Consider the following 25153-nt stretch of genomic DNA (forward strand, 5'->3'; position numbering starts at 1 on the left):
AATAAGTCAGTTTACAATCAAAGGCTAGATGTTCAAAAGTGTTTGGGATCGGCCTAACTCTGCTAAAATTCCCATTGACTGCTCGGGTAGCAGAATCAGGTCAGCTTTCAGTTCTTTAGAAAGTGCCACCTAAAACACTTCCCATGCTATAGAACTATCAAGTATTTTAAGTTGATAATCTATCTTGTTTTACTTATAAAATTATTACATGCTATGAAGAGCCCAGGCTCAGCTAGTGCTGCAAGAAGCAGGATTGTGACATTTGTAGCCAAATCATGTGATAGCTCACATAGGACCAGTAAGGTGAAGAGTCCTATCCCGATGTCAGTCATGGAAAAAAAAGTCAGAAGCATCGTGAGTCTCTGAAATGTGCTTTTATTTATACATTTAAGAGGGGTTCACAGCAGCCCCCGTACTACAGTCCCTGATATGGGACCAGTACTGGTTAAACACTAAACATGCATTTCTGAAGCGTGGATCTAACAACCACACCCGCAGCAAGATCAGTGTTTGGACAAGGGCATAGAAATTCTGCTGACACTGCAGTACATAGAAAAGGCATGGTAAAATTCTGCAAGCCACTTTAATCCAATGCAAAACCCCTCCCCCAAAGATCAAATAAGAATTTGATACACTATTTAAATTGATGCAAAATATAACAATTGGCTTTCTGGCATGGAAGTACGGTAGCTGCTGCCGTTATTTTGGTGCAATATAGTTTCAAATCATTATCTCAATTATAAAGGTTAGAAAGTGCATGGCTCTGAAATGTCAGGAGTTTTCAGGATACCCTGTTTCACAAGGTTGTTATTGAAACTTGATTCCTTGAGCCAAAGGCAAATCCTTGCTGTAGTTGATTGTACTGAAAGAGAAAACAAGAAGAATTTAGGAAATAGACTTGATCATTGAAACCAATTACAAGAACCATTTCAATTATACAAGCCTTCCTTAACGCAGTTGCCAGTTTGTTTTAAATTAAAAAGCATGGCGAAAAGTCATTTTTACCAATCTCTATAGTGTAGAAATTGGGCAACACAGGAGGATTGTATCCCCTTCCTAACTACCTCCTCTTCACCAGACTGAAGAGAAGATATAATCCTCCATTTGTCTCCAACCAAGAGTGTTGTGGCAGACAGATTTCTACTACTGAAAGCAACTTCTACTTCCTAGTCTATACTATGTGGCCCTCTGCATACAGAAACAAGGATGTTAGTTATTGGCATACATATGGTTTAGGACATGTGTTTGCTGCTGTGTGTCAATAGTCACCCAGTAAAAATGGACATTCATAGAAATTAAGTATTTATCTAAATACTTGCCACTATCAGTAGTGACCTTACTCTCTGTAGAGACCAGCTCACAGATTTCCTTACAAATCAGAGCAATTATATTTTACTTAGTCAAGTTCAAGATCAGGAAGATTAAAATGAATATATTTAAAAAGATAATACCTTCTATAGATGTCAGGGCTTTTCCCCCTTTTCCAAAAAGGATGAGTATCTAGATTTTTGGCCTTGTATTGGATGTTTTTAATACTCTACTTCCTTCTTGGAAGAACAGATCTCCTTTTTGTTCTTTAAAAAAGGGCAGATTCTTGTAACAAATAGTTAACCAATTACAGGTATAATCTGTTGGTCTCTGTAGCTCTTTGGGCAGTCTAGCCAGCAGACCACTGACCAATCTCTGAGACTGCTACTAGCTAGGAAGTTCCAGTAGTGCCCACACTACCACTAAGGGACTATTACTGCTGCTGTGGGAAGTTCTCTTGCAACTTAAGATTTACAAGCTATCAACTTTAGCAAGTTTCCCTGTGGCACTTTTACATTTATATGTAGCTAAATTATGTAAGCCTCACTCTTACCAAGTGGACCTTCTCATGTACAGTTTCCAGGAATCACTGCCAGATTCTCTTCCACCACCAGTGTGCTTTTCACCACCTTAACAAAACAAAAACAAAAAAAAAGTTACTCCACTGTGGGATAGAAGCTCCTTTGTGGTTATTTTATGCTCCCACACTTCAACCAAAGTTATATTTGTACTGCAGGGAGGATGAGAGTTTTTTATAAATTCAGTTAAAACTCTCAGAAGTAAAAAAGCTCCTCTCCTTCCCCAACTTTAGAAGAAAAACAGAGACCCACCTCCACATACTCAGGTTGAAATTGCTGGCCTTCACGCACTATTGTCTCTCTGCCTTCCTGTTAACTGTATTATATGAATGGTTGGTTTTAACTGAAGAAAATAACTATGTAGTGTGAGAGCAATGCTGTGACAGTTTTATTTTCTTTTGTTGCAGGGTGGGGAGGTTTAGGAGAGAGAAGTGCAAAAGGTGAATATATGTTTTACAGATCCCCTTAGGAAGAAGTGTAGTAGTTGGCATGAGGTATACACATGCACAGCAGATCTTTAAAAGCCATTTTTCTTATGCATGCAGCAATTGGAATTTTGGTTTTAACAGTTTGTGCTTTCAGCCCAGTGAGAGGTTGTTCTCCTAAGCTATGAGATCTTTTCTAACATCCAAAATACCTTGTTGATGGGTGTTATCTTTCCTTCATAGCAATAAATGTTCCATATGCTATTCTTTTATTAGATAAAGGGTTTTTTTTAATGGAACAGAAAATTTGTCACTGGCCAAATTCTAGTCTCTGCTACACTAGCAAAATGCAGAGCAATAACATTGATTTCTGTATATTTACAGTGAAGAAATTGGGCAGATGTTGGCCTTTAAAATCAAGTGAAGTCAGAAGACCTGAAATAAGCAATCCTTAAAGTGGCAATGCTATGACTAGTCTTTACCAGAAGCTATGCAAGAAGAAAACAGTGTGTTCATAATTAAAAAAAAAAAAAAAAAAGTACTTTTTTAAAAAATTGAACCTCAGGTTTATACCATAGGCCCCACTGCTGTGTAACAGGATCATCTAAAAGCATCATAAAATAAGAATGGCCATACTGGTTCAGACCCCGGGCCTATCTAGCCCAGCATCCTGTCTTCTGAGTGGCTGGTGCCAGATGCTTCAGATGGAACAACCAGAACAGGGCAATTATTGAATGATCCATGCCCTTTAGTCCAGTTCCAGCTTCTGGCAGTTGGAGGTTTAGGGACACATAGAGCATCAAGTTGTGTCCCTGATCATCTAGGCTAATCGCCACTAATGGACCTATCCTCCATGAACTTATCTAATTCTTTTTTTAACCCAGTTATACTTTTGGCCTTCACAACATCCCCTGGCAACAAGTTCCACAGGTTGTCTGTGTGTTGCATGAAGTACTTCCTTATATTTGTTCTAAACCTGCTGCCTATTAATTTCATTGGGTGACCTCTGGTTCTTGTGTTGTGAAGGAGCAAATTAACACTTCCTTATTCACTTCTTTATTCCACACCAGTGATGATTTTATAGATCTCTATCACAGTCCTCCCCTCCCAATCATCTCTCTTCTCAGCTGAGCAGTCCCAGTCTTTTCGATCTCTCCTCATACGGAAGCTGTTCCATAACCCTGATCATTTTTGCTGCCCTTCATTGTACCTTTTCCAATTCTAATATCTTTTTTTGAGCTGGAGCGACCAGAATGGCATGCAGTATTCAAGGTGTTGGCATACCATGGATTTATGGAGTGGCATTATGATATTTTCTCTTTCATTATCAATCCCTTTCCCAATAGTTCCTAACAGTGTTAGCTTTTTTGACTCCCGCTGCACATCGAGTGGATGTGTTCAGAGAACTAACCACAATGACTAAGATCTTTCTTGTGTGGTAACAACTAATTTAGACCTCATTATTTTGTATGTGTAGTTGAGATTATATTTTCCAATGTGCTTTACCTTGCATTTATCAACAGTGAATTTTATCAGCCATTTTGTTGCCAAGTCACCCAGTTGTGACAGATCCCTTTGTAACTATTAATAAAGTCCAAAGCTGACTGCCATTTTGAGTAATTTTGTATTGTCTGTGAACTTCGCCACCTCATTGTTCACCCCTTTTTCAAATCATTTATGAATGTGTTGAGCAGCACTAGTCTCAGTACAGATCCTTGGGGGATCCTATTTCTCTCCCCTGTGAAAACTGACCATTCATTTCTACTCTTTTTCCTATCTTTTAGCCAGTTACTGATCCATGAGAGGAACTTCCCTCTTATCCCATCACTGCTTACTTTGCTTAAGAGCTTTTGGTGAGGAACCCTGTCAATGACCTTCTGAAAGCCCAAGTACACTATATCCACTGGATCCCCCTTGTCCACATGCTTGCTGACACCCTCAGAGAATTCTTATAGATTGGTAAGGCATGCTTTCTCCTTACAAAAGCCATATTGACTCTTTCCTAACAAATCACGTTCATCTATGTGTCTGATAATTCTGTTCTTTACTACAGTGTCAATCAATTTTCCCTGATACTGAAGTCAGGCTTACTGGCCTGTAATTGCCAGGATTGCCTCTGGAGCCTTTTTTAAAAACCAGTGTCACATTAGCTGTCCTCCAGTCATCTGATACGGAGGCTGATTTATGCGAGAGTTTACATACCAGAGTTAGTAGTTCTGCAATTTCATATTTGAGTTCTTTCAGAACCCTTGGGTGAATACCATCTGGTCGTGGTGACTTACTGCTATTAAATCTATCAATTTGTTCCAAAACATCAAGGTAGGAAATGTAATTAACATACCAAAAGCACCTCCAATCTCAGCCCCACTGGTTGGAATGTTAACATTTACAACACCACAGTCTGATCCCTTAGGCCTAAGAGCAAAGACAAGATAGACAAATGATGTGATCTTCTGTAGTCACATGGTAAGGAAAAGAGCCAGTGTCTTCTCTAAAAGAGGCTTTAATGTTGAAGAAGTAATATTTGACTAAGTGTTTGCAAATTAGACAATCCTGTGTTCTAGAAAGAGGAAAAATGTACGAGTTATACCCAAGCCAGCGGAAAATCCTGCCCAAATCCTTGGTGAAGATGCTGCTAGAGAGACCTTGTTTTACTTCATTATTCCAAGCAAAGACCTCTTCTTCTGTCTAGAAGGAATTACATAAGTAATTATGCCACGACTACTGAAGACAAGCAGTGAACACAACAAAAAGGTACCATGAAAAACAGAATGCTAACTTAAACTAGCGCCATGATGCATCTTGTTAATCACATGGCAAATATGTGACTAGATGTACAGCTATTAGCATGCCAGGCTGTACAGAAAGGCAATGACAAAGAGCTTTTTTTCCCCCAATCTATGCAATAAATATCTACAGTCCTGTATAGACTCCCATCTTTAAGCCTGGGTGCTTTTTAAATAAGATATATAAACATAACCAAGTCCTGAGCCATGCAGTTATGCTGGATACCCCTACAGTTGAGAACCATAATAATTGGCCAATAATACACCTATTAGGACCGTTTCATGAACATGACACACATATAGGAATACTTCTCTCTTCCTCCTTCTCCCCCTTGCATGGTTTAATTTAACATACAAGACATATGCACTATTGAAACAACACTGAACCAAAGCTCATTTAATTCCTCCTATTTTGTTTTACCTTGAATTTCAGCACATAAAGAATGGGGGCAAATGTCTCAGTGTGCACGATGGATGCATTATGGGGAAGGCCAGTCACAATTGTTGGCTCAACATAGTTACCAGGGCGATTTAGAACCTTCAAAACACACACAAAAAAAGTGATAGCCAAGTTATTGCTTCAGACAAATCAGTCTTTGGCTTAGGAACTAGGTACACTTAGTTGCATCCCATTCAGTGGTTTGGATGCAGTAACTATCTCTTGCAGTGAGAAACAGAAAACCTTCTATGAGTAGCTAAACTGAACATACTGTACCAAGTTCTACTCAGTAACACATCTAGAATACAAAAGAAAAATGTACAGAATTACACACACAATTATACACACAAAATCAAATTGCAGACAGCCAGGTAAACTTCTCTCTTCCCATTTGTGTTGTGAATGGCAAGCAGGGAAGATCACTTTACTGGCCATGTTCTGAATGCACTGAAGGTGGAGATAAAGACTCAGACTTTAAGGCCAGAAAGGATGATCACGATCATCTAGTCAGATCTCCTGTACATTGCAGGCCAGAGGACCCCACCCACCTACTCCTGTAATAGGCCCCTAACTTCTGGCTGAGTTACTGAAGTCCTCAAATCATAATTTAAAGACTTCAAGTGACTGAGAATCCACCACCTACACTAGTTCAAACCAGCAAGTGACCCATACCTCACGCTGCAGAGAAAGGCGAATCCCCTCTATCCCCAGGGTTTCTGCCAATCTGAACTGGGAAAAAATTCCTTCTCTACCCCAAATATGGCAATCAGTTAGACCCTGAGCATGTGGGCAAGACCCACCAGCCAGAAACCTGGGAAAATATGGGTGTCAGGGAGATTGCAATAATCCAAATGGAAGGCCTGGTTAAGAGCTTATTATCCTGCTCCACGGGGATGCTTACATGACTCAGGCTGTCATTCAGAGCCCTAACTTCTGTGTTTCATTGAGAATGGGAGGCCAGGGTTGGGAGGGGAGGGCAGCTGCTTTTCTTTTTGTGAAAATGTGAATTGCAATTAAACAACACAGGAATAAGGAAAGCAGTATCCTCTTTCCACAGATTGTGGAAAGTGCAAGAGACTTGTCCAGTGCCAGACACTGAGTTAGTGGAAGAGCTGACATTGATTTCAGAATTTCATTTTCCCAGACTCGCCTCGATTCTCTAAAACATGTTGCCTCAGACGTCAGGTGGAGCCATCCCCACCCTCCACGTGTCTGACTTGATAGACTTACATATTTGAAGTCCCTGACAGCACTGGATACATTCAGTCGGAATATGCTCTCCATGACCCACCAATCTGTGGTCATTTTTCTGATGCTCTATTCTAACAGCCCGGATAGTAAAAACAATCACCTTCCCACCATACACCACCGAGCCACCCTGCTGTTTGGCTTGTTCCACTGCATCAAGGAACATCGTCACTGCTTGTTTAGTGTGGAGAGGCCCATACAGAGTGGTAGCTGAAAAGTAAAAGAGCATATTACATAGAGTTCAAAGACATTATTTTAAGACAACTGTATACATTTCTAACATGCCTATCACCATGATAGCTGGGAAAATAGCCACAAACAAAAGGAAGATAAACAAAACAATTAGGATTAATTAGATTCCTCCTTCTTATTTCACAGCTTCAGTTAGAATAGGGGCTAACTTGATCATTTTGTAACAGTCTTTTCCCTCCATAAGTAGAAGCAAATAAAATAAAACCCTACTTACAGTCCCATGGGTCACCGATGCGAATCTGTGCATAGGCCTTAGCAAGTTTCTCCACCACCTCATCATGGATGCTTTCATGCAAGAACTAAATAGAGTCACAAGAGTTTTATGTACAGTTAGTAATATGTCACAGCTGTTGAAATTTGCAAAAAAACTTTGTGTGTTGAGCTTTGGACAACCCTGCAGAATAGGAGCTATATAAGCAACCTCAAGCATTCAAAAAAAGCCCAAATAAGGCCTCAAAAATCATGAGATTGGCGTAAAAGCTATTCTCTTTTTTAACTAGGGGGGTCTGAATTTGCCTTATAGTTTCTGGGTCTTCAGGGAACGCGCAGGTCACATTTTCAAAGCTTTCCTCCACAAGGTCTAAAAGGCATATTTTTCCAAATGAAAAGTTGAGATTCCCTCTCTCTCTCCCCCTCTCCCTCACTCACACACACACACCCCCTGGGGATTTTAAGGAAGAAACCCTCCAAATATCCTAAGACTCATGATAACATTGTGAGAGTTAGCAACAAAATGCCTGTAGAAGAGGAATCAATCCCCAGTAATACAAAGAGAAGATAAATAGATTTTAAATCTATTTAGCAACTCTGAAATATTTTCTCTCACCCCACCCTACCCCAGCTCACTGGATGGAAAACTGAAGACATGTAGCCTCTCTCACTACAAAAGTACTGAAATGTACAGTAGAGCCTTGATAATCTTCACACTCCAGTCAGTTTAAAAAAAAAAAAAACAGATTTAGCTGGGGTTGGTCCTGCTTTGAGCAGGGGGTTAGACTTGATGACCTCCTGAGGTCCCTTCCAATCCTGATAGTCTATGATTCTATGAAAAAAAGTGCTACTCCCCATCTCAAGCGAAGTTTGATATCAAATTACTGTTATGAAGTCTCATGCTACACAAAAATCAAGAGCTTACACAAAAATCCAGTACATAATCTATCAATTTAAAATTAAACCCAAGTCAAATAAATGGTGAAAACACATTGATATGTTATTCTTGCTTTGTTTGCTTATGGTTAATTTGCAACATTCATTTAGAATGGATCTCCCTCATTCATTATAAATGTCTTTCTAAAGCTTCTACCGAGTTTGAGAAGAACTTCCTCTTACCAAAATTGCTTTGAAGTCTGAAGTGTAATAATTAGACAAAATATTTGAGCGCTAAACACATTAGTTTTAGAATCCTAGACTGGGCAAACTAGCTGAAGTTTTCCTGCTCAAATTATTGTTTTGTTCAGTAACTATTCATGTAAAAGGGACATCAGTTAAATTAGGATCCAATATTTAGATTTTGTTAAAACAAGCTTTTACAAAATAATATCATCGGAGATGGTCAAAACAATTTTAATCTGACAAATTACTTGTTTAAAAACTAAAGAAAATCCCTATATGCTGTAATCCAAACACTGTACTACTTGCTGCACTACTTGCTAGCAGGAACTGCAGTATATTTCAAATAAATGAAGATGACTGCCTTGGCAATGAAAGCAAAGTGAAATTCAATGAGTATAAAGGATGAGAAATATTAGATTTTATATTTTACAGTTTTAGTGTCATTGGGTATTTTTAAAAAACACATGTAAGGAAACAGTTCTGGAACTTTCAATCATGACCTGCAGGTGAATAGTCATTTTTCCTGTTGCACTGGCTTTAGATGCATTAGAAGTATGTTTTAAGAATACTACTGCCTGTTCTCCAACTTCATACTGGATGATTTAACTATCCCAACTGTACAATACATATTTACTCACCAGTCTTCTGGCAGTTGTGCATCTCTGGCCGGCTGTCCCCACAGCAGCAAATAGAGCAGAGGGGATGACTAGGTTAAGATCTGCATCTTCAAACACTTAAAAGAGGAATTGAACATCAAGGTGTAAGTTACTGGCTTCTGGTTTCAAGCCCCTCTAAATTCAGTAGACACAAATTAGTCAACATAGTAAACTCTATCAGGCCTTTCAGGAAGCACTAGAAAAGAGATGAATGAATAGTGTAGGTTACGGACACTTTAAAACTAGTTTCCTGTATGTATTTGGAATTAAGCACAAAGATTTGGTTCTCCAGGCCACTTTGAACAAAGTTCCCAAGCAACACAACTTGATTGTGAATCAAGAAGCTGCAACCAGCTTCCTGCATCCCTCCCCTCTCCATTCTGCTTGAGTGGAACCCAGATGGCATGGAGAAACAACACCAAAGGGCCGTCAGATAGCATGGAGGATCAATGCCGAAGGGCACAAGTGACTAATTCAGTGGAGCCAGGGCAGCAAAATAAAATTAAAAAAAAAATCATGAAGCAGAAAAAGAAGGGGCAAGTTTAAAAATTAATATAGCTCAAGCTGGTGTCATACTGGGGTTTGATTGTTCCAAATGCCTTCAGACAGATTAGCCAGCAGGAACTTTGTAGGTTTACAAGATTATTAAATAAAAGGCAAGAGCGATCAGGCAACTCTTACACTTGTCACACAAACAAGCCCATGACCACGAAAGGCAGTACGTTTAAAACCACAGAAAGAGAATCTATGCTACTTCCTGCCACAAGACATAGAAATAAAACTTAACGAGTTTCAGAGGGATTTGATATCCATTAGCCTGGTTAGAAATTTAACAATCTACGAAAGCTAAAAGTGTGCAATAGAGGGGAAACGTGTACCAAGACATCAAGTGTTAACTCGAGTACATTTCTCCTGCCCCCATTAAGGTTATATCTACATAGCAGCAAGGAGGTAGAATTCCCAGCTCAGGTAGTCATACATGTGCTAGCATGAGGTAGTGTGTTAGCATCAGCATGGCTGCAATGGCACAAGCTGCAGCTCAGGTTAGCTGCTCAAGTACAATCTTGCCCGACCTGCTGAATACAAACTCAAGTACGTACCCTGAGCTGCAGACCATGCTGCCATGGCCACCCTGATCTTGTAGCACATTCACTTGAGCAGAGGTAGCCTGTGTATAGCTACCCGAGCTGCTCCCTAAGACCTTGAACCAACTCCCTGGGAGTCAATGGAAAGACTCACATCAACTTCAATGGGCACTAGATCAGGCTTTAAGATACTTAAATCTGAACTATACTACTGGGCAATAAAAAGAGGGAAATAGGTATTTTTCTTAAGAATGTTTTCCCAGAATTATGTGCCTATTGGCTGGCACTTATATATATAATATAGTATAAATAGATTCTAGAACATTAAAAACACAGCTACCCGCAATTAAAGCCATCCTTAAACATGGTCCTCAAATGATAGTGTACAGCCCAACATTTGAATGTACCAGAATAAATAAATAAAATCACATCCCCACCGCCCAATACATAGATAAATTTTTCTTGACCTTTTTTCACTGGTATTTTCCTAAATTAGTTTGTCCCCCAGAATACTGCAAACCCAGAACAGCAGTGCACTAGTACACAACAACCGGGATGGAAAAATGACCATTCTAGACTTACCGCCCAAATAGAGTGCAATGCAAAAATAAATAAATAAAGCAATGTTGGGAAAAGCAACAACTGGAAAAAATAAATTCAGATTTTACAGTTTTCAGTTAATAGAGAACAGAGGTAGTAGCTTTACTATTTTTAGCTTGAGAAACCCTATAAAATAGCGGTCTTATGATCCAGTATTTATGTTCAGCACAACCATGTGAAACACCTGAGTGCAATTTATAAACCCCATCCCTCAATGCCAAGATCAGAGGCTGCCTGTTCAGCTTTTTAAGGGTGTCTTGTTCCACAGTGATCCCTCTGGCCAGTTAAGGAGAGGCACTGACAAACCAAAGGAATTTCCATCTAGTCCTTGACTGGAAGATAGTGACTAAGATGTAGAGCTTTGAGAGCTGGGAGGTAGAGGACTGCTCATGAGACGGGAGGTGTGTGTGGAGGGGGAGGGATCATTATTCACATATTACTTAGGCCTGATTCAGCAGGGTATTTCATGTGTTTCGAGTCAGGCACTTGCTTAAGGAACTTATTAAATCTGGGCCTTCAGCTGTAATAGCATTCACTGTATGCTAGGTATTTTCCATACACAGAAGACAACAACCCCTGATAAAAAGATCAGTCTACTATGTTAATATTAACATTAAAAGTAAATTGGATGAGAAGAGATTATTATATTGGGTATTACCAATAATGGCGTTGTTTCCACCAAGCTCTAACAGACTCCGTCCTGTTAAAATAAGTAAATAATAACGTGAGTTAAGAAGCTAGTTGTGAGTAACAACCATAGACCGTCCCTGTACAGTGACCAATACTTATTCCATGAATGCTCCCACTGAAACCAATGGTACTACTCAAGGACTAAGGGTAACACAGTCTAGCCTACAGTGAGAGTTTTTGCTTTAACAAAAAAACAAAAAAATAAATAAAAAAACCCACTAAAGTAGTGCAGAGTGTGAAAGACATGGACAATGAGAGAGATGCTAATGAAATCAAAGGGAATCAACAAGAAAAATTAGCACTTGTGCTTATTTTCCTGGCAAGTGTCCTAAATCTCTAAATTTGGGGGAAGGTATGGCCTTCCATTCTTTGATGAGCCCTTGATAGTGAAAGCTGCTCTGAATTCTATAATTCAAATCAGGGAGTGACTGAAGAGGGTGCAAAATTCAACCCAAAATCCTCAAAGGGATCGAGGGATAGTGGCCCAAGGCTTTTGGTTTATATGGAGAACTGCCCATTGAAAAATATATAGATGTTGACAACTGGGCATGGATCCAGGATTCAGCAACACTTCTGCAGCAGAGGCAATCTGTGATGTCCTGATAACAACACACCCTCCCCCTTTCTTTAAAAAAAAAAAAAAAAAAAAGGGGCAGGGGGGGGGGGGGAGATGGGGCAGCTACACTTGGTGGGGAGGGGCAGTTGCCCAAGAATCCTTTTGTTGACCCCTCCCAGAAATCAGTGCTGACCACAGTGGCATTATCACACACTAGACAAGAATCAGGTAGATTCAGAGAGGCCATCAAAAACCAATTTGCAGGCCCACTGAGTTCAGCAGAGGCCAGATTTCAGGAGAATCTAAAGAAGTCCTGGATTAGGCTAGAATTAGCAGGAATGCAGCTTTGCTGCTGCCCTTGTAACACAAGTTTAAAAAAAAAAAAAAAGGCAATGAGACAAGTTCTATTTGTCAAAGTTCCCTCAGCCCCACTTCCTAAACAAACGAAACACTTACAGGGGAAAAAGCAAAAATCTACATACTTACCAAATCTCTCCTGAACCATAAGTGCCACTTGCTTGCCCACCTTAGTGCTGCCAGTGAAAGAGAGCAGGTCCACTCTCTCATCTCTTGCCATTGCTGTGCTACATAAGAGAACACATGACTATCCTCAAAAGCATGTATAATTGGAGCAAGCTGACATGAAAAATAGGTTAATTATAATTAGGGCTATGATTTTGTCACAGAGGTCTCTGGAAGTCACGGATTCCGTGACTTCTGTGACTTGAGCCCGCAGTGCCTGGGAGCTGCAGGGTCCCCCCCACCACCCATGGTGGCTGGGAACTGCGGAACTCAGAGCTCCCAGCTGCCACAGAAGGTAGGGGAGTGCCCTGGGGGCTCCCAGCCACCGCGGGTGGTGGCAGGGACCCTGCAGCTCCCAGGCACTGCGGGTTCAAGTCATGGAGGTAACGGGGGGGTGGAGGGACCCCACAGCTCCCAGACAAGCCCCCAGGGGTGGTGTGGGGAGCCCCCAGCTCCCAATTTTGTCATGCATAAGATAGGTCATGGGCTTCTGTGAATTTTTCTTTATTGCCCATGACCTGTTCGTGATTTTTACTAAAAATATGCGTGACAAAATCTTAGCCTTTGAAAGCCACGAACACACAACAGATTTAAAAGAATCAAGTCAGTGACTAACTGGAATGCAACTCAAAGGAGCGTAAGTGCCAGAATAAGTGCCATATTTCCATGTCAGATTCTAGTACTGCGACATCTGCACTAACTCTGAAGTCTAACCCTGCATACAGGAACAAAGCTGCCTATGCACTTGCGTGCTGTTTGTACAGCACCAATGGCATGCCAAGTACCCTGATGCCTCCTTCAGGCCCATGCTATCAACTACAACTTGGGGTGTACGCCTTTCAAGGCTTTAGGCACTTTGTGGGCTCCCATGCACCTCTATGGAGTGAGCATCCCCAACTGGCATGCCCATGAAGGTTGTTGGGGGAAGGGGTATAGCAGGGACTACACCCCGGTTGTATTCTTTATAGCTGTTCAGAGAGTTTGTTAGATGTGGCTACAAAGTAGGGGGAGAGGGGAAGAATAAGAGTTAAAAATGGGGACAAATACCCTCACCAAACTAGAAGCTAGATTCACAGTTTGTTACATTTGTAGTAACATGGTTGGTCCAGCAATGGTCCATGGAATTATTAGTTACATATTTACAGTAGTGCCAGCAATGTACTGGACGCTTTCCAGATAATCAAAATAGGATGTTTCCTGCACTAAAGAGTCTATGGATAGACAGGCATGTTCAGGTTAAAGGCAAATAAAACAAGGTAGATTCAATTGGTTTCTAAGTGGTAGTACAAGGCCCACAGAGAGCAAAGCTATTTTCAAACTAGACTATTCCCGTAAGCCACCCTTCCGCCATTCCCTTCTCCACAAAATACAAGAGTTTTGCCTACCCAATATCTGCTCCGCCACATATCAGGGAGCAGATTGCACCGGGCACTTTGTTATCCTCCAAAACTTTAGCTACTATCCTAGAAAAAAAGAGAAATTTCTTGAGCGACTGGGATTTGAGAGATCTCAGTCAGATGCAGGTGATAAAAATCAGCAGTTACTATTTTCACCTTGTCACAAAAAAATAAAATAAATAAAAATTAAAAAAATTAAGAGTATCATCTGTATCAGGTGCACTGTTTATATATAAATATATTCTCCTCTCCAAAAATATTTTTGTCCAGTGTAATAGTAAGGCTTATAATAAAATCCACACATTTAAAATATAATGCATCTTCCAGGATGTAACTGGCAAAGAGAAGACAGGTGAGCACATAAAATCCCAATTATAGCATTATTCATAGTATTTCCTTTGGAAATTCAATGAAATTATTCTCAGAAGTAGCATCTAGCATTTGCGGGAGGGGGGCATACTCTCAGGAATGAACAGTATTTTAAATATTGTAGTACTTTCGTTACTCAAAACGGGTTAAAGTGCATAGCAAGCCATCTCCTCAATGTACTGATAGTGTCATCACAGCTGTCACCGAGTGGCGCTGTTACAATTGTCCAAGTTTTCTTTCTTTGCATGTGAGCAAGTTTTGATTCTTGGGAGGACATGCTGGCTTGTTAGTTTTGGATTAGGCCAGGTTCTGTTTTGAGGCAACTTCAGGAGGGAGGGAGGGAGGGGAGAGAGAGAGAGAGAACTGTGCAAGCAGCAGAAGAGTTTGCCTCAAGAACTGACAGTAATCAGAGCCTGAAGTTGCTTCCTGACACCTAGGCACTGGTGTTGGGCTGAGGTTCCTGGAAGATAGGAGCGTCAGCATGCTGTTTCAGTGTCTCACTCAGAACTGGTATGTGCACATACAAAACATGTTACACTTACAGCATCATGCAGACTCTCCATCATTGATTTCTCCTCCACTGAGAAGCTGAACTGCAAGGCCCCAGACATCTGCTACTGCTCAACAGAGGACTCAAAAAAGGGGTAACCAAGGGAACGAATTTATTCAATATACGTTGTTATTGTCTGTACGGCGGGGAAGGAGACAAAGCCACTCTCATCCCAGCCACAAGATCTCAGAGACAAAGTGCAAAAGCAATTATATGTACAGATATTCAAAAACTTACTTTGTAACAGCTACGCTAATGAGGGACGTTGTAGGAGCACCTTTCCTTTAAGAAAAAAAATGCAAAATCAAATTTCATTCCCAAGAATACAAAATACTTTATGCAACTCTTGTATTATGCAAGAAATCAGAGTTAGAGGTATGGCACGGTAAGCTTAGCCAGACATTTTCAGATTTGAGTGTCTAATGCTAGATACTTAGGTGGAAGTGGCTCAATATTTAGAGGTGTTACAGATCCATAACGTCTAGTGAAGTGAAACTGAGCTACAGGTACCCAGAGCCTTTGAAAATCAAACAACTTATTCAAATGCCTAGCTCTATGTACCCAATTTTTAAATATCAACCATATTCTTTATTATTTGTATGATAGTAGAGCCTAGAGGGCTCAATACCTAATTGGGCTGTTTCAGTCATTGTGCTGGATGCGGTATCAGGTAGAATAGAGCTTTTAAGCAGGACTTGAAGCCAACCTAGAAATATCAGATGTGAAGAGTTCATAAATGTGGGATGAAAAACAGACACCTGACATTTCAAATACAGTATTCCTTACATGCCTGAGAGTATCCTTACAAACAAACATAGTTCTGCTGTGATGAGCAAAGACTACCACTATCAGTATTTTAGTTTAAAGTATTTGAGCATCTTACCAGAGGCAAGCATTCCCACAGATCATTGCAATTGCATTATTCCAACCATACACTGCTACGGGGAAGTTAAACGCAGTGATAATTCCTACCAATCCCACAGGATTCCACTGTTCTATAAGGGCATGGCCAGGTCCTGAAAACAAAGACACAAATTAGAGCAATTTGATTGTGTGCACGTGCATGACTGTTTTGCTCAATAAACGAAAAAAGAAAAGGCATGGACTACAACAGATCTTCATGATCTGAGACAGAGCCAAAGTTTGTTGACTTTTGGGACCCATCTATTTACCCAAGTGTTTATCAGAAGTAGGTGGATAGTTTATCTTATTTGCATTGATGTGGGCAGCACTCAATTTATTACCTTTGTATTGGCAATTGTGGGACATTTTTTAACACAACATAAGTTACTTGTTGGTAGATTCACCAGACTTCATTCAATATTTCTAATAACCGTTAGGACAGACACAAAAAAGTCAATGCAGATAGTCTGCTAAGGAACAAAAGGAGAGAGGCCAGTTTCAGCAAAATTGTATTAGAGCTGTCCTGGTGCATGGCCGTATCTTAGTATGTAGAAAGGCTGTTTACATTCCAGCTAGATGATCTGCTGGAAAATACAGTGAATATTATTTCAATAATCCACAAGCCAGATATTTCCATCAAATAGCATCATCTCATTTTTCAGCAGAACTTTAATAGCTTTAGTGAAGTCTATTTGTAGGAACTAATTACTCATGCAATATATGCTATGTTACAGTTGTACTCTACAGCATGCTGGTAAACTAGTTGTAAGGAGTAATCATGTCAGTTGGATAATGAGGGAAACAAGAGTACAAGCATGTTTCTTGCTGATGGCTCATCAATCTGTAAAGTTGAATTGACAACAGGTTTCTCATGTCTCAGTGCAAACTAGCTAGATTTTGCTGTACTCATTTTATACTTCGATTTAGTGACTTTGTCAATGGAGAGGAACTCAATTCTCTGTCACTGTATGTATGTAGTTTCTAACTGAGGCAAAAATGGACGCACTCTGTAGCACCAAAACAGGTCATCACGTAGATCAGCCAAGTCACAACGGCAGATACAGTAAACTGGTAACTTGCATAAATATATAATCCACAGTGAAGTAATGTAGAAAGAGCTCCATTATATCCAGAACTTTATAAATACAAATGTTAATACACGTTCTTACTTTCTGAAGGCAAGACAGGTCCACCGATCATTCGGGACAAGCCAACAGCATAGTCACAGACATCAACATATTCCTGAACTTCACCAACACCCTCGACAAAAATCTTTCCCATCTCTAGTGAGACCTGACAATGTTAAGAACACATGGGATCATTTTTTAGACTCTCAGACTTTAAGGCCAGAAGGGACCATCATGATCATTTAGTCTGACCTCCTACACATTGCAGGCTACAGAACCTCACCCACCCACTCCTGTAATAGACCCATAACCTCCAGCTCAGTTACTGAAGTCTTTAAGTCATGATTTAAAGACTTCAAGTTATGGAGAATCCACCATTTACACTAGTTTTAACCTGCAAGTGACCCACGCCCAATGCTGCAGAGGAAGGTGAAAAAAACCCAGGGTCTTTGCCAATCTGACCTGGAGAAAAATTCCTTCCTGACCCCAAATATGGCACTCAGTTAGACCCTGAGCATGTGGGCAAGACCCTCCAGCCAGACACCTGGGAAATAATTCTCTGTAGTAACTCAGAGTCTTTCCATCTAGTGTCCCATCACCGGCTGTTGGAGATATTTCTTGGTAGCAGTTGCAGATCAGCTACATGCCATAAACTTATCAAGATCAGTCTTGAAGTCAGTTAGGTTTTTTGCCCCCACTGCTCCCCTTGGAAGGCTGCTCCAGAAATTCATTCCTCTGATGTTCGAAACTTTTGTCTGATTTCAAGCCTAAATTTATTGATAGCCAGTTTATATATTTTTGCTATAAGCTGAGGACTTACCAGTTGGAAGCGACAGAGAAGACCCAAATGTATTGGTTAATGTACTGGTTGATGAAGACCCAGATGTATTGGTTGACAGGATGACTATGAGCCGCCAACCTGACGGGCTCGTGAAAAAGACTAATGCAGTGCTGTTCACCTTTCAATTCTCATATTAATCCCCATCTTCTCCAATTTAACTAATAATTTCCCACGTGGAACTCTATCAAATGGGACAGGGCAGGCTGCAGAACAGGGCACCTGCTACTGCTGCAGACACACAACAGGCTAGGAGTCTGAGCTCTGGGTTCAAAGGGCAGCTTGTCTTTATGGCCACTATGAGACTGCACCACACTGCACTCAAGATCAGCCACACAAGGAGAAAGAGGTGCCCTCATCTGTGACTAAGGGATGGACGTTGGAGGGGCACTTTAATTTTTTTTTTTTTTTTAAATCCACCAACATTCATCTGTATCTGTAAACGTGCTGGAGTGATTTCTGCCTCCCAAAAGGCTGATGGTGGGTTCACCCAAGGCAAGGAGTGGGAGTTTGAAACTACTAGGGATCCGTATGGGATCTCAGTACCACATTAGGAGTCATAGAGCCAAGATCCAAAGATACCATTATGATCATCTCCTGTGTAACAGCGGACATAGATTTTAAGTAGGGTTCTAGTATTTTTTTTTCTCATATCAGGTTGAGAACCCTGTAGTAACTTCATGCTTTAGCAACTCAGAGCTGCAGCACATGCTGTCTTTAGCACATTTTTCAGTCCTCTGTCTGTCTACACTAGGCAGAAAAACAGTATTCTGCGTAAACACAGAGGTACCTAACACACTAATTCCATCATGGAAACTGTCTAATGGTCCAACAGCAGCAATCCTCTGACTTTTATGTCCTGCACCAGCACTTACTGAGATCCTTTCACAGACCATCTCACCTCCTAAAGCCCTCGTTCTCCACATCTTAGTTCTCACTATTTTTCAGATCATCAGAAAGAACCCAGGTTGAAAAGCTCTGTATGAGAGGGAGTCTTCTTTCAGGACCATTTTAATATCAGTGCCCTGTCTCACAGAAAGGTGGGAAAGCAGCATGGTGACAGTTGAGCATGGTAAAAGTCTTTGTTTGGAAAGAGGACAGTTTCAGAATCACTTACATTTTTTCCTGTTTTGACAGGTGTGTTGAGGACAATGCTCTTAGGGGAAAGGGAGAAACTGGAGATGACAGCGTGACCATGAGCCTTTAGTTTTAAGACCATTTGTGAATTAGAGAGCTGATTCATTTGTGAATTAGAGATATGATTTTTTTCAAGCGCTAGCTCCCGAGTCCATTTAAAATCACTGCGAATTTGACGACTGGCTCAAATGGGAGTCAGAGGAGTTAGACTAATTCTGAACACCTTTGAAAACCCCATCCTAGGTTTATTAATTCATAAATGTTTGTGGCCCACTTCCTAAAAAACAAACTGTCTTTTAAAAAACTGAAGCAGTGCTTCCCACACGTAGACACAAGTTACAATAAATACAGCTTTTGTGAACTGGTACAAGAAGGAAAGGAGAAAGGGCAGTGGATGAAAAAGAAAAATATTGATCAAATTCTGAGCCTGAGAATTGTGATGGCATCGCTTTAAAACTCTAAAGCAGAGGTGGGCAAACTACAGCCTGCGAGCCACATCTGGCCCATGGGACCGTCCTGCCCAGCCCTTGAGCCCCCGGCCCCTCCCCTGCTGTCCCCCCTCCTCCGCAGCCTCAGCTGCCAGTGGCTGCTGCTCTGGGTGGCGTGGCTGCCAGTCCTGCTGCTCTGAGCAGCATGGTTAGAGGGTGGGGAGTGGGGGGGTTAGATAACAGGCAAAGGGTCCCGGGGGGGCGGTCAGGGGACAGGGAGTGGTTGGATGGGGTAGAAGTTTGCAGGCGAGGGGGGTGGTCAGGGGATGGGGGGGTTGGATAGGCATGGGAGTCCCAGGGGGCCTGTCAGGGGGCGGGGGTGTGAATAGGGGGCGGGGAAGTCAGGGGACAGGGAGCAGGGGGGGTTGGATAGGGAATGGGGTCCCAAGGGGGGTGGTTAGGGGCGGGGGGTCCCAGGAGGGGGCAGTCAGGGGACAAGGAGCAAGGGGGTTAGATGGATCAGGGGTTCTGAGGTGGGCAGTCAGAGAAGACGAAGTGGGAAGGGGCCAGGCTGTTTGGGGAGGCACAGCCTTCCCTACCCGGCCCTCCATACAGTTTCAGAACCCTGATGTGGCCCTCAGGCCACATAGTTTGCCCACCCCTGCTCTAAAGTGAAGTGGCATTATTTTTAAAATAGGGCACCAAAAATGCAGGCTTACATTTAGTTTCCTTTTTAAAAAAAAAAAAAAAAAAATCTTACTTGTTACCACAGATCATTAGTGGAATCCAAAAAGTATTTAGAAGTTATTAAAATTAACAATTTCTCACTTAATTACACAGAGCTACATTAAAACCAGAGTTAAACATAATTTTGACTTTTTTCAGATGTGTACACGTTGCTCAGGACACCCTACCAAGCTTCCCAGATCTTTGATTTTCTTTCTCAAGGCATCACCAATCTGCCTCACTATTTCTCCACGTTTAGGTGCAGGAACCTAGACAAAAAAAAATTTATTTTTATTTTTTTTTTTTAAAGAAACTGATTCAGAGACTAAACTGCACTTTCTGCTACAGACACTTGCAGCCAGGCCATCAAGGGAAGACCAACCAGTACCTTTGTCCTCTCTCCTCCCACTGACTACAGTGAGCTACTCATGTTTAAAGTTAGGCTGAATTCTTGCTGAATCAGGGCCTCAAATAGAATTGCTCATGAGACTAAGGGTTCAGGGGTTCTGGTGCTAAGACACCATCATTGGCTGAATGCAGACTTCAAATTACTGTTCTCCTTATCCCATTCCAGCATACATGTGGACCATTTTCAAACAGATATGAGCTTTAGGGACCTGTCAGAAAGCAAATTTCTCACATACCACGCTCACTATGTATTTTTACTGCCCTCCTTTGTAGTCCAGCCAGCCCTGATATCACATAGTGAATTGTGAATATCTTGCTAGACTGTAGTGTATAATGTACTTACAGGGCAGAGCAGTCGGCAACACAATTCCCTGTTTTAAGAGATGTCTTATGTAGCTATGCTACAGAAGCTAAACTATCCAAAAAAAAAAAAGCCATCTAATCCTTTTGGTTGCAAAAACAACCTTCAAGACGTGAGCTTTATGTAATCACTCCAGTAATATCTACCAGAGTCTGCAGGCAGGCTGAAACTATAGTACTGTTGATATTAATGGAAACAATTCGTACTCAGCTGCTTATTGATTCTGAAGCCTACTGTGAATATTTTAAATGTTAACCTTGTTAACTATTTCACTGCTGATAATTTCAGCAGAAAACGCTGATGAGCCAAATTCTCAACTAGCATAAATATGCTGATGTACCCTAGCCAAGAATTTGGCCTGATGTATTTATCCATCATTGTTGGATGTATTATTATTGGGATAAGAGCAGCTATTTTCACTAAAAGGTTTCTGAGGTGAGAAAAATAATGAATTGCAATATCCATCTTTCCCAAAATTAAAAAAGTTATCCAAGGGGAAAGTAGATTAGTGCCTTCCCTATTACCACAATGATCAACTGCCCTCCTAGATACTAAAACCTCCTCCATGGGCCGCTTCAGGGTGGCGGGAGAGGACAAACCAACCAAACAACAAACATCTTACACACACACCTTAGCCTTTTTCTTACTTCGCTTTAAAGACTTTTAGCTTCCTTCCACTCCCTACAACAGCTTCTATAGTACAAATGCACATTACAATACAAAAGTCTGTGGCACACTGAAAGTTTGGAGACACATTTAAATGGTTTGCATTTTATATCAAACGAACACATTGGACCTGGAGGGCAGTAAGGGCTTGGAAAAGGTGCTGTGTGATCATGAGGTCCTTGCTGCACAATTTAGGTTTAAGTACCAGGGGTTAGCCGTGTACGTCTGTATCCACAAAAACAACAAGGAGTCCAGTGGCACCTTAAAGACTAACAGATCTGAAGAAGTGGGGTTTTTACCCACAAAAGCTTATGCTCAAATAAATCTGTTAGTCTTTAAGGTGCCACCGGACTCCTTGTTAATTTAGGTTTAAGGTATCATATAGGACATGGAGTCTTAAGTCTCCAACAGAAAATGGTACTTTTGTGGTTTCAGGGGTCCTTATCTGCTGTAGAGACACTTTCAAAAATATGAATAATCATTTGTCAACTTACATCTGCCCATATTTTCCATGCCTCTTTAGCTTTCTTTATTGTTTCTTCATAGTCCTCCAAGCTGGCCTAAATGAACAAGGATTTAAGCAGGGGGTGGGACACAAAACACAGAAGTTACTTTGCTCTTGGTTGCTTGAAGCTGAAATACAGAAGAGGCAGTGAGCATGACTCAAGCAGAATGGATTTTCTGTGGACGGTGCTGACTTGGGAGGTATCATTCTTTAGGAAATTTATATTCTAAGCAACTGTGTTCACAGCGTGACATGCTGGTTTCTAACTGTGCTGACAAGACAGTTGCTAGAAACAAAAATTAAATTGGAAAGTTAATACCACAAGGTGTCTGGGGAACATATCTACTATCCTAGCTAAAGTTTACAGTTTAAATAAAGTTTTCCTTCAGCTGTATTCCCCATGGGAAAAAATCATGGGAATACATAGCCCATTTATCAGACGGGTAGCCGTGTTAGTCTGGATCTGTAAAAGTGGCAAAGTCCTGTGGCACCTTATAGACTAACAGATGTATTGGAGCATAAGCTTTCGTGGGTGAATACCCACTTCGTCGGATGCATGTTAGTCTATAAGGTGCCACAGGACTCTTTGCCACTTTTATAGCCCATTTAGTGACATTTTGCTTTATTATTGTAAATCCCACTATTAACACAAAATAAAAAATAGTGATAATAAAAAGTACTGCAGAGTATCTACCCTCCCAGCTTTACTCCTTTGCACCCAGCCCATCTTCACTGGATCTATGAAGCCTGAAAACTTGGAGGGTGGGAGAATAAAGAGAATAGACTAACAAGCCCTCTCTCCCACATGCTGTATCTCCTCCATCTGGATCTACTGGTTTGTGCTCACCACACCTATAGGACCAGACGGGCAGCATTTGAGCTTAAGGGTACATCTACATTGAAAGAAAAAAAATGGGGGGGGAGGGGGTCTTAACTAGGGTTAGCTAACTCAGGTTAAAACAGTAGCAAAGACAAAGCAACTCTGCTTTTAAACTTGGGTTAACAAGAGTTAAAGCCTACGGGAACCCTGTCACAGGACTCTGCCACTCGAGCTGTGAACCCGAGTTAGCTGAGCTGCCGTCTTCACTGATATTTTAACCAGAGCTAACCTATGTTAAGAATACCCTTTTTTTCCTTTTTCCCCACAGTGCAGACATACGTTTTGGAACGTTGTTTTTGTAATAAAGGGAGCAGAAATTTAGTTAAGCACCACAGCACGGAAGTTGATGCACAGGTTGACCAGTGAAATTGTGAAGACTCTTGTTCCATGTCATTGCTGCTATGCAGTGAAACCATGAAGAGACATGTCAGTTTCAAATACTTGGATGAGAAAGTTATGAACAGAAGCAACAGGCACTAGAGCTAGTCACAAAATAGGAGCTTCCCTTACATCCCCAACTCCTTAAAAAAGATTATGGAAAGGGAGTAGCAGCAGAATCTCCTCCTTTTCTGCAGCACCTCCAGGACTAGAGAGAGACTGAATAGCAATAATGTCCCTCTCCCTCCAAAAGACAGGCAGGAGGTTGGGGAGGGAGAGACCATTCCAGCAGCAAACCAAGAGCTTCACATTTACCAGCCACCTGATTGCCAGAGAATAATATGGGTAGAGGACTCAGATAGCAACTTGATCAGAATTTCATCTCCCTCTCCTTCCTAGCAGCTGGGGTGGAGGACTGGCCGTTTCACCAGGGTGCTGGACTTTATCTTCCAAATTAGCCTTTGGCTACCATTTGTCTTTTTGGAGCCCTTGCTCTAAGTAGGCACCAGAAAGAGAAAAGACAAACTTACCTGTCGCACACTTGCTATTGGCTCATGGTTAGCTGGGCAATACGTTGTCACAATCTAAAGAAAGAATATTTTACAGTCATATTAGGAATATGCATAACTAGGGGAAAATATTGGTGTGTATTGGATGGGGGGGGGATGGAGACACAGTGACTTTTTTATGCAAAAAGGAATTTAAGCAATAATGCAAACACATACAAAAAATATACTAAACACAAAGCGTGTCAGAAAAAACTACACCAACCAAGGAGAGAGGTTCCAAGTGAGAGACAGACCAAACTAGATGCAACAAGATAACATCGCCCTACAAAGGGGTAAGCCAAATAACACATACCAAAAGCTGTAGCCTAAATAGATTACCACATACAAACCTGTGATTATTCAGCGCTAGTGACGATTAACTTCAGAGGGCCTACCACGGGGGATGGGGCAGAAAAACGTTTCTACTCTGCTCTCCCACGGAGAAATTTTTTTGCAAGAAACAATAACTTTATAAGGTTTCAAAGCTGTCCGATTGCAACATAGTTATCAAGTTTCTTCCTTTTTTCGGCAGCACATTGATTTCAGGCGCCTCCCGCTTTTAGCAGCAGCAGCAGCTCGCTTTTCCTAATCCAGAAAGTCAGCCACTCTTAATCAGTACCCCTGGTTCAGGGTTCCTCGAGCTACAAACCTACCTCTCCTCTTCCTCCCCAGATCCCATTATACACTCCTTCATTTTCTTCTTTCAGTCCCAGGTCTTTCAACCACGCATACTGGGGCTGATTGATCAGGAACGTAGTCATGAATGCAGCAGGCCTCTTACAAGATGCTAAAATTCTCTTCCTCAGTAAAACGTGTCTGGAGAGAGCAAAGCTCAGCGGCAGCATAGCGAAGGGCAGCTACAACACAAGCCACGAAACCGCCCGGAGGCAGCCAGCAATACATAGCGCTGACCCGCCCCCAAAGTCGGGGAGACATGATTGGTGAATTCGGGGGTCTGCCCACATTCTTGGTGCGGGCAGGTTATTCAGCCTGGATTGTCAGACACGCTGCTCCTCCAACTATCGGCAAACGAGAGAGTTTATTCTTTCCGAAAATAACATATCCTTTTTACAGACTGGCTAGTGAAAGAGGGAGCGAATGAATTAGTTACTGCCATCTAGTGGATAAAGAAATCAGTGCTAAGGAGGAGTGTTTGCTTCACTGTGCAATTAAATATATTTTTAATTTTGCAGTACAGAATTTTAAACTATGTAGCTTCTTTTTTTGCATCAGAGTGAGGCTAACAGACAGCTTTGTAATAACTCATGCAGGGATTTTAAACGAAGGCATTTGAGAACTCTGAGGCAGCAAAACCCTCCAAAGCCTGAGTTCTGGAGCTGCATTATATTCCCAAAAAAAGAACAGGAGTGCTTGTGCTGGAAATGGCCCATCTTGATTATCATACACATTGTAAGGAGAGTGGTCACTTTAGATAAGCTATTACCAGCAGGAGAG

At 41.4% G+C, this 25153-nt stretch overlaps 1 protein-coding gene across 2 annotated transcripts; it reads right to left on the reverse strand.

Moving 5' to 3' along the window:
- Nucleotides 1-358: 358 nt before the first annotated feature.
- ALDH7A1 (aldehyde dehydrogenase 7 family member A1) lies at nucleotides 359-24717 on the reverse strand. Of its 2 annotated transcripts, XM_077817387.1 has the most exons (18): nucleotides 24352-24717; nucleotides 23681-23734; nucleotides 21882-21947; nucleotides 20141-20221; nucleotides 16866-16989; nucleotides 15677-15809; nucleotides 15031-15075; nucleotides 13863-13940; nucleotides 12442-12539; nucleotides 11368-11409; nucleotides 9007-9101; nucleotides 7251-7335; nucleotides 6888-6994; nucleotides 5519-5635; nucleotides 4902-4999; nucleotides 4653-4726; nucleotides 1862-1937; nucleotides 359-862 (listed from the first exon to the last, which is right to left on the reverse strand). In XM_077817387.1, the coding sequence occupies exons 1-18, from the start codon at nucleotides 24541-24543 to the stop codon at nucleotides 808-810; spliced, it is 1620 nt and encodes a 539-aa protein (XP_077673513.1). In that variant the 5' UTR covers nucleotides 24544-24717; the 3' UTR covers nucleotides 359-807. The 2 variants fall into 2 exon arrangements, with proteins under 2 accessions (XP_077673513.1, XP_077673514.1); XM_077817388.1 differs by lacking the exons at nucleotides 359-862; nucleotides 1862-1937; nucleotides 4902-4999.
- Between the last annotated feature and the right edge of the window lie 436 nt (nucleotides 24718-25153).

The sequence above is a fragment of the Eretmochelys imbricata genome, chromosome 5, assembly GCF_965152235.1.
Source record: "Eretmochelys imbricata isolate rEreImb1 chromosome 5, rEreImb1.hap1, whole genome shotgun sequence".
Classification (NCBI taxonomy): domain Eukaryota; kingdom Metazoa; phylum Chordata; order Testudines; family Cheloniidae; genus Eretmochelys; species Eretmochelys imbricata.

Excerpts from the sequence above, each read along its gene's own strand:
- ALDH7A1 (XM_077817387.1), bottom strand. The coding sequence starts at position 24,543 with ATGCTGCCGCTGAGCTTTGCTCTCTCCAGACACGTTTTACTGAGGAAG. Across the intron at positions 23,735-24,351 it reads TCTGGGGAGGAAGAGGAGAG|ATTGTGACAACGTATTGCCC; the intron begins GTAGGTTTGTAG and ends TTCTTTCTTTAG. Across the intron at positions 9,102-11,367 it reads TGGAAACAACGCCATTATTG|TGTTTGAAGATGCAGATCTT; the intron begins GTAATACCCAAT and ends TCCTCTTTTAAG.